The sequence below is a fragment of the Silurus meridionalis genome, chromosome 20 (assembly GCF_014805685.1).
Source record: "Silurus meridionalis isolate SWU-2019-XX chromosome 20, ASM1480568v1, whole genome shotgun sequence".
Lineage (NCBI taxonomy): Eukaryota > Metazoa > Chordata > Actinopteri > Siluriformes > Siluridae > Silurus > Silurus meridionalis.
In genome coordinates, this window is record NC_060903.1 from 10,247,618 (window position 1) to 10,257,798 (window position 10,181).

The 10,181-nt window shown below is 37.0% G+C and overlaps 1 protein-coding gene across 2 annotated transcripts in view; it reads left to right on the forward strand.

Annotated features, from left to right (window-relative positions):
* Positions 1–6,890, forward strand: part of camsap2b (calmodulin regulated spectrin-associated protein family, member 2b) — a 47,476-nt gene extending 40,586 nt beyond the window's left edge. For both annotated transcript variants that reach the window (XM_046876345.1, XM_046876347.1), the window contains 2 exons: positions 2,617–2,735; positions 4,712–6,890. In XM_046876345.1, the coding sequence (XP_046732301.1) occupies positions 2,617–2,735; positions 4,712–5,008 (416 nt within the window). In that variant the 3' untranslated portion in view covers positions 5,009–6,890. The remainder of the gene's footprint in view (positions 1–2,616; positions 2,736–4,711) is intronic.
* The last annotated feature ends 3,291 nt before the right edge of the window (positions 6,891–10,181 follow it).

The following is a 10,181-nucleotide window of genomic DNA, read 5'->3' on the forward strand; positions in this document are numbered from 1 at the left end:
ATATAATCTATATATTTTTTTACACACAGTATCTCACAAAAGTGAGTACACCCTCTCACAATTCAGCAACCATTTTATTATATCTTCTCAAAGGACACTACTATGGAAATATATTTTAGTCAGTGTGCAGCTTATATAGCAGTATAGATTTACCGTCCTCTAAAAATAACCCTAAGAATTAGAATTGTTTCTCGCCACAAAGAGGGCCTAGGCTATAAGAAGCTCGGTAACACCCAGAACTTGACTTACAGTACAGTGGCTCACAAGAAAGGCAGCAAACAGTTTGCTGAAGACATCCTGTCCAAGAGCATGAATTACTGGAGCCATGTCCTGTGGTCTGATGAGACTAGTAAGGCTCTGGCATGGAGAAGCTGATGCTGGATCTGTGGTGATCACAAATGCTGAGCTTATAAAACTCGGAGCTACTAACCATATAGACTGTTTAAGACTGCAGAAAGAACATTACTTATAATCTTATACTCCAGTAATCATGTTAGTTCTCACTCTCCAGTGTTCTGTATTGTTGAAAGATTTATGATCAAACTCTTGATGTCACCCAGATGAGGATGGGTTCCCCTTTTGAGTCTGGTTCCTCTCAAGGTTTCTTCCTCATAACATCTAAGGGAGTTTTTCCTTGCCACAGTCGCCACGGCTTGCTCATCAGGGACAAATGCACACCATTCACCATCACTGTTGATTTGTGTAAAGCTGCTTTGAGACAATGTCTGTTGTGAAAAGCGCTATACAAATAAACTTGATTTGACTTGACTTGACTAGTATAAACTTGTTTGACTTAGATGGTGTCTAGCATGTGTGGATTTGCCCTGGTGAGGAGCACCAAGAAAATTGAGTTTTGCCTAAAGTCAAACATGATGGTGGTAGCATCATGGTCTGTGGCTGCATGAGTTCTGCTGGTACTGGGAATCTGCAGGTTATTGAGGGGAAACGAATTCCTTTCTTCAGAATTGGGTCGAATGGCAGTTTTTCAACATGTAAACGACTCCAAACGCAATGCCAAGATGACAACTGCTTTGCTGAGGAAGCTAAAGGTGAAGATGATTGAGTGGCCAAGTATGTTTTCAGCCCTGAACTCTATTCAGCACTTTTGAGGATTAAAGCAGTACTAGATAACAATGGTGCTCACACAAAATATTGACACTTTGAACACATTTTGACATGTTCACTTAGGGTTAGGGTGTACTCACATTTGTTGCCTGCTATTTAGACAATAATGGCTGTATGTTGTTATTTTCAGATAACAGTAAATCTATACTGCTATACAAGCTGCACATTGACTACTCTAAAATATATCCAAGTTTCATTAAAATGGTTGCTGAAATGTGAGGGGTGTATTCACATTTGTGAGATAGTGTTTGTGTGTGCTTGTGTGTATCGTAACAGTCAAATATTTTGACACAACTTCAGTGTTTTTCCTTCTTTTTCCCTTATTTCCAACACTGTACATTGATGCTGAAGACATCCAAACTGTAAAAGAACACATATGTAATTATGTAAAAAATGACAACACAAAATACGTTTTATATTTTAGATTATCCAAAGTAGCTACATGACAGCTTGGCAAACTGATGAGAAGCATTTTCTCATCAGATTCACAAGGTAATCACCTGGATTGGTTTTCAATTAACAGGTGTGCCTGGGTCAAAGATTTTAATTTGTGACATTTCTTGCCTTCTTAATGTGCTTTAAACCATCAGTTGACTTTTACAGAGGAAAGGGTAAAGACAGAGTCAATAGCTATCAGTGCTACCAGAGCTACTGTAAAAATCCAAAATATGGCAAGAAAAACTCAGTTAAGTAAAGAGAAAAGATGGTCCATCATTGCTTAAAAAAATTAAGCTCAGTCAATCAGAAAAGCAACTAAAAACCACCTAAAACCTTTGGGAATATGAACGCATACTGGTAAAATGCAATATTTTAAATGGCTATGCTATGTTCCAAATGGAAATGTATTTCTGTATTTAAATGTAATTTGTCCATTACTATATGTACAATATGTTACTAGACGTTTCCTTTTTGGTGCAAAAGGAAGATTTTATTATCTAATTTATATTTGACATTTTTAACCGAGTTTTAATATGTAAATTAAATATTAATGTCAAGTTGCAAAATGAAAATGTATAACCCAAATTGATATGATATGTTTAACATGTCCAGGCAGAAATGTGGCAAAATGATTTTTAATGTTTATTCTTTAAATGTTATTTGAGTTAAATGCATTTAGACAGTTGGGACACTTATGATTGCACCGTGGGATATTTGTAGCAAAATTCAATGTGAAATGTATTTTCATTTAACACCACGGAATGAAAGCAGTTAAGTGGATGTGAATTTGAAAATGCATTCCGAGCTGACCATGCCCACTCATATATATATATATATATATATATATATATATATATATATATATATATATATATATATATATAAAATGTTAATGTTGTAAACCTGGATGTAGTCTTCTTCTGATTAGTGACAACCATTAATAAAAACTACACTTTAGTGTGAAAAATCTTAATATTTAGTGTTAGGTCAATTGCACATGAGGGCCAAGGTGTATTAATTCTGTTGTTAAAAACTCAATCTTTTCTTCCACAGGGCCAAAGCTTTACAAGGAGCCCAGTGCCAAGTCTAACAAACACATAATCCAGAATGCATTGGCTCACTGCTGCTTGGCAGGCAAAGTCAACGAGGGACAGAAGAGCAAAATATTAGAGGTTATGACTAAACTGCTATCCAATATGCATTAAATATAAATATAGAAATATTGTACATTAAAAATTATCATATAAAAACAAAGCAGAATATTGGTGCATTAAGTTGCATTGCTGCCTCACAGCCGGGCTTAAATCATAGGTTAGGTTACTGTCTATGAGTTTAGCACTGTTTTACTGTCAAATCTGCATGTAGGCAGATTACACTAAATTACACTAGATTACACTAAATTTCCCCAGGTGTAATTAATGTGGTTGTGTGGTAATATGTGGTGCCTTGTGATGCACTGATTACATTTGGGGACTAGTAACCAGCATGACATGGATCAAGGATGAAGTGGTAACTCAAGATACTGTATTTTTTGGACTATAAGCCGCTACTTTTTTCCCACGTTTTGAACTTCAAGCCAAAAAACTGTGCGACATAACATTAGACCAATGAAATTTCCGAACGGAAATGAAAAAACGCACCTCACCTGTGTTCTGAGCTGCACAGCATCAGGATAAAAAAATTCCACCGGTGGCGCACGACGATGACAAAAGATAAACTCCCCAGAGAAATACAGTGGTACCTTGACCTACGAGTTTAATTCGTTCCGTGGACGAGCTCGTATCTCAATTTGCTCGCACATCAAATCAGTTTTCCATATTGAAAATACTTAAAATGGCATTAATCCGTTCCAACCCTCAAAATGACACCCTGTTTTTATGTTTCATGTTATTAAATTGGAAAATACATTTCTAAATAACAAATCTTGTATAAAAACATAATAGAAAGAGTATGTAAAGATATAATAAGGTTTTATTCAGTGTATTTTCCTTGGAGATGAGACGACTTGAGCTAACGAAAATGCTGGTGGGGTGTGTGTGTGTGTGTGTGTGTGTGTGTGTGTGTGTGTGTGTGGGCGTGTGGGCGGGGGGTGGTGGTAGAGGTGATAAGCGGAGGGGGAGGGAAAACTCGTTTTACTATCACTCCTGTACACTACGTATCTCTAAACTTTAAAATTTTTACTTTTTCTTCTTTGCTTATCTTAATTTTCATCACAATCTTCGCTTTCTGGCTTCGCTTCGCCATCTAGCAGCGGCGTCTCGAGCTCGTACCTCAATTTTTAGCTCGTGTAACAAAGCAAAAAAATCGACAGAGTGACCGCTCGTACCTCGGAAAACTCGTACATTAATGCACTCGTTGTCAAGGTACCACTGTAGTTGTGAAAGGAAGGAGGAAGACAGTGAACAATGACTTACTTGGTCGGCTACTATTTAGATACAAGCCGTTGTAACGCGTTGAGTCTGGGTGAAGGGAGAGCTCGCTAACTCCAGTTGCAACAGAAATCATATAAGCATAGACAGGTTTCCAAAACTCGTGCCCTTTTATTTTTCTTGGCAACAGCATTATGGGTTAGTCAAAGAAACTTAGAAATGAGAATCAGAAAATAATAAGGACATATTCCTCAGTCTTACACACATGCAGTAATACTAAAAGAATGCAGTGGCAGGCTATTCCCAAAATACCGCTATGCTCCTAATAGAAGCGCAACATATTGCATTTAGTGTCTTTTGTTAAAGCCTGTGTAAAGTTCATTAGTTTCAGTGTGGCTTATAGACAGGTGCGGCTTATTTATGTTTAAAATAAAAATCTTTGTCAAATCCAGTGCTTTATAGTCCGGAAATTAGGGTAAATTGATGAATTATGTATAATTGTTAGGTATGCATAAAAAAAAAAGAAACGCTGTCTTAAAAAAGCTGTCTTATATATTTACTGACACACCCAGCATTCAGCCTCATTTGTTGATATTTCACTGTTATCCATTTTAGGGTCATAATGCTGTGCAGTTTACATTATTTTGCATATTGATTCTACATGTCTGATAGTCCTTATTCTTTTGTTAAATGTTTCATACCTTTGATGCCATAACCTGTTATAATTAGTATGCATTTCTAGAATTTGTTCATTAAAATAGATTTTCTTCATCTATAAGGAAATGGAGAAGACTGAGTCTAACAGCTTCCTTATCCTGTTCCGAGATGTGGGTTGCCAGTTTCGTGCACTTTACACATACTGCCCAGAGACCGAGGAGATCAGCAAGCTGGCAGGCATCGGTCCAAAAGCCATCATGCCCAGGATGATTGAGAACCTGTACAAGTACAGCTCAGACAAAAAGCAGTTCTGCCACATCCCAGCCAAGACCATGTCAGCCAGCATTGATGCTATTACAATCTACAGTCACCTCTGGCAGACCAAGAAGCAAAGCACTCCCAAAAAACCGCTTAAGTGAGGCAGGTGGAACAAGAGGAAATACGCACTACACAACTCACTGGAGTTCTGGTCAGGACTTTACATGTTCACTGTTTAGCTTTTTCTTCTGAGAGTGTAAACAGGCATAATTTCATTAAAATATTACCCATAGCTTGAATGTAAATATTGAAGACATAAGGACTGGCTTATCCTGCAGTCAGTAATACTTTACAATGAGCTAAGAGCAAACACAGCTTGTCTGCATGTGGTGCGAGTGTGCATATGAGAGAGAGAGAGTGAGCGCGGAGTGCCAAAGCCGCAGGTTACACAGCCTTGCCTTTTTCTTGTTTTTACATTTTCTCTTGCTAACACTAAATTCATCTGAGTGTGTGCATTGGTGTATTATCATAAAGAAACATGGAGGAATGTTACATTGATCATTTAAAGACTGTAACATATTTATGAAGTGTCATTTTGTTTACTGGAACCTAAGCACCTGACTCTCTGAATTTGATGTCTGAATTTATTTATATTTTGGTAATTATCTTAAAGTTGGTGCAAAATAGCTTCTATCAGGTATAAGAAGTGTGTTTGTATATAATTGGCTTTATTTTCTTCTGAATGCAGATATTATTTGGCTTGTAAACATTGTGAGGCCTTTAGTGACTTTGAGAAAATCAGCACGGATCTACAATTTTAAGCTGCTAAACCATTACATATCATTGACATAAACTATGCCATGACTGTAACAAAAGTGTAACATACTCAGTTCATGTAATATGTTCTTATAAAAACATACTGCTATCATTTCTAGACACACAGCTGACAGCTTGAGTACTTTGCGTTAGTAAGTTACTATTAAAATTAAAAGAATCACAGAGTATAGTATGATCATGCTTTGGTAACCAATGCTGTCGTTATTGGCATACTGTTAAACAACAAAGTCTAAATAACATTAATTAAGTATAAAGTGCTTTCACAAGAGCTGTTGCGTTTTTACGAGCTTTGTATCAAGCTTTGCTTTTTTTATCTTCAGGTTCAAAAGAAAAAAAAGTTGTTTTTATTTTTCTCTAGCAGAAGAAATCATCCACCAAATTTATTAGAGCTGTACATATTATAGTTTTGCATATTAATCCTATTTTTTGAAGCCATTGAATATTAATGATATTTTTCATATTAACTAGAAAGTGCTTAATCTTTGAAAGTTATTCCCCATACGTGTTGCCAAGAGCAAAGCTGCAGTGAATATATGGGTGTCTCTCAATGCAAAATTGCCTAAATGTGCAATTCCCCGAAGAATGTTTCTTGCCAATTGCAAACAAACTTGCACTGACACCGAGAACAAAACCACTTTACTATGAGCGGAAGGTGCTCATTATTTAATGTTAGCAGCTTCCGTTGAACTTTTGCTTCCAGTTCCCGAACAAGATTAAAGATACTTTTAAATTCTTACTCTTTTTCATTTGCTCTAGTTGCCAGGATCCAAATTAATTCATTTGCATCCTCAGTATATGGGGAGAAGCTGTACTTTTAACTGTTTAGTAGCTTTACCCTTCTCATACCTACTGTATATTCTTATTGTTATAATTCCTTGCATTTGGCAGTAAATAAAGTTAACCTTGGCAGTAAATAGTCAAATAAGGATGTAATTTGAGAAAGACCCTTAAATTTCATTCTACTGTTTTACCATATTTTTTAAATAGAATGTCAGCTCTGTGTCTGTACCTATCATGGAGTATTATTTTAATATACAATTTAGTATAGATTCACTAATTGCCTATGTAACAGTTGAATGTTCAGTTTTTCTTGTCCTTCATTCCTCACTGTTGCTTGAGTTTATATTGTCCTGTGTCAGTGTCTGTTGTTTATTAGAACAACTGTTATCCTGTATGGCTTTACAAATACAGATTTTCGTCCAATTATTTTGGTGGTGCTATTATTATCCACAGTAACAGTAGTCCATACATATTTGGCAGTGACACAATTTTCTTAATTTTTGCATTTGCAAACTGTTGAACAAAAACTTATTTTATTAACAGTTTAATGTTTTCATTTTCACAGTCTCAAACATAACTGGAACACACAAAATATTTGAGTTATTTTTATTCTTGAATGAAAAATCTTTCTCAATCAATGACTGAAGTTTGGAACCCATGGACTTTACTGAATGCTAAGTTTCCTCACATGAAATGCTTTGATATATTCTAGAGTAGTCAATGTGCAGCTTGTATAGCAGTACAGATTAACTGTACTCTAAAAATAACGCAACCTACAGCCATTATTGTCAAAATAACTGGCAACTAAAGTAAGCGAACATGTCAAAACTGTTTCTAAAGTGTCAATATTTAGTGTGAGCACCACTGTTATCTAGCACTGCCTTTATCCTCCTAGGCATGGAATTTACCAGAGCTGCACAGGTTGTTGCTGGGATTCTCTTCCACTCCTCCATAATGACATCACTGAGCTGCTGGATGTTATACACATGGGGCTTCTCCATTTTCCACTCTTAGGTTTAGGTCTGGAGACATACTTGGCCACTCAATCATTTTCAGCTTCCTCAGCAAGGCAGTTGTCATCTTGGCGTTATGTTTGGGGTCGTTATTATGTTAAAAAACTGGACAGGTTGTTTCCAGCAAACTGTTTGCAGGCTTTTTTGTGAGCCAGCTTCAGATGATGCTTCCTTCTGGGACAACGGTCATGCAAACTAACTTATTGCAGTGTGCGGCATATGGTCCGAGTACTGACAAGTGGACCATCCACTTCTGCAACCTCTAAAGCAATGCTGGCACACCTCATGCATGTGTTTTTAAAGCCACCTCCTGCACCTGATGCATAGCACGAGGATTCAACTTCTTTTATCAACCCTTCTGAGGCCTGTTCCGAATGGAACCCATCTTAGAAAACCTCTTTATGACCATATAAACTTTACTGTAACTGCCACTGTAACTCAGTTTTAGGGTGTTACCGATCTTTTTATAGCCTGGGCCATCTTTGTGGAGAGCAACAATTCAAATTGTCAAATCTTCTTTGCCATGAGGAGCCATGTTGAATATCCAGTGGAATTGTACTTAAAGCACCCAATTTAAACTGCTCTTTTACAAGATACACAAATTTGTATGGTCCTATCAAGCAGACAAAAACATTAACTTGATAAATAAGCCATGTGGCTTGGCATGTTTTCACTAACAAATTTCATAAAGATTTTAAAGACACATTATTGCATTAAAGTGACATAATGTCCAGATGAATTCACTAAGGTACCATAGGGGCTGCGGGGGTGTGTCCAAAATTTGTGGATTTATGGAACTTACGGAACGTCTTCTGGGTGACCACTGTGTGTATTTTTTTTATAGGTGCAATCTCAGTAAATTAAAATAGCATCGGAAAGTTTATTTGTTTATTTATTTATTTATTTTTAGTAATTAAATTCAAAAAGTAAAGCTCATATTGAATAGATTCAATAAACACAAAGTTTGTGTTTATTGAATCTACAAAGATTCAATAAACCGCTTTTTCTACCGCATTTCTTTTTAGCTATGACCTTTTGTTTCATAGCTAAAAAAAAATGCGGTAGAAAAAGGTGAAATTAACCCCATTCAAGAATTTGGGGGAGATTCACAAGCAGTGGACTGCAGCTGGAGTTAGTGCTTCAAGAGCCACCCCACACAAGCATATCCAGGACATGAGCTACATCTGTCGCAATCATTGTGTCAAGTCAATTTTGAAACACAATGTCAGAGGCATCTTACTTGGGCTAATGACAGAAATGACTAGACTGTTGCTCAGTGGCCCAAAGTCCTCTTTTCAGATGAAAGAAAATGTTGCATTTCATTTGTAAATCAACGTCCCAGAGTCTGGAGAAAGAGAGGAGAGGCACAGAATCCAAGTTGCTTGAGGTCCAGTGTAAAGTTTGCATAATCAGTGGTGGTTTGGGGAGTCATGTCATCTGCTGGTGTTGGTCCACTGTGTTTTATCAGGTCCAAGGCCAGTGCAGCTGTCTAGCAGGAGGTTTTAGGACATTTCATGCTTCCCTCTTCTGACCAGCTTTATGGAGATGCTGATTTTATTTTCCAGCAGCACTTGGCACCTGCCCACACTGCCAAAAGTACTAATATCTGGTTTAAGGACCATGATATCCCTGTGCTTGATTGGCCGGAAAACTCACCCAACCTAAACCCAATAGAGAATCTATGGGGTATTGTGAAGAGGAAGATGTGAGACACCAGACCCAACAACGCAGAACAGCTGAAGACTGATCACCTCTATGTTCATACTATTAAGTTGTCCAACATTTCTGTTTTATTGTTTTATATTCTAATTTTCTAAGATCCTGAATTTTTAACTTTAAGCCATTATCATCAAAAATAAGACAAACTCTTTAAATATATCAGTCTGTGTTTGACAAATCTATATAATGAGTTTCATTTTGAATTTTCTATGATATTCTAATTTATGGAGATGCAGCTGTATGTCTATATGAACCTTGAACTAAAGCAGAATGTCCATCACGTCTTCATATCAAATGTATTTGTTAATATTTAGAAGCAAAACTCATTTTCTGTCTAAATACATATAGACATGATTCTATCTACGTGTAGACATACACACTTTTATTCAAGGCAACTTGCAATTATCTCATACAACTGAACAGTTAAGGGATAAGAGTTTTGACCAAAGGCCCAGCCTGACAAGCTATAGTGCTGGGATTTGAACTCTTAACCATCTGATCAGAAGGCCAACATCTTACAGTAACTACTGAGCCACGACCAGTTAATTACCAGTCAGTTACTCAATTAAATGCTGTCGCAACGATGTGTTTAAATGTCTGCATTGTTCCTTTGTGCAAAAATGAAACTGAACTGATCGCGTATTTAAAGGAAAGAACGAGCTTCAGCTTTAATATCTCAGAATCATCAGATCTTTCAGAGATGTGATTATTGCAGGGGATAACTCTGGCTCCCGTGCGGTCACACCCATGTCCTCGGGCAGAGACACAGCACCTCGGAGCAATACAACACTGCAACGCCCTGAGCTCGTACCATGAACAACAATCCCATTGTTTTGTTTTATGTATGTATTATTAGAGATGCCTAATCCGTAAAGCATCGTTTTGCAACAGTCCCATCCTGGGAGTTATAGGCGTTAGCTATTATCGGATTTCGAAGATTTCCTAAGTGTTCTGCGATCTGCCCAATCAGAATCGGCGAAAGAGC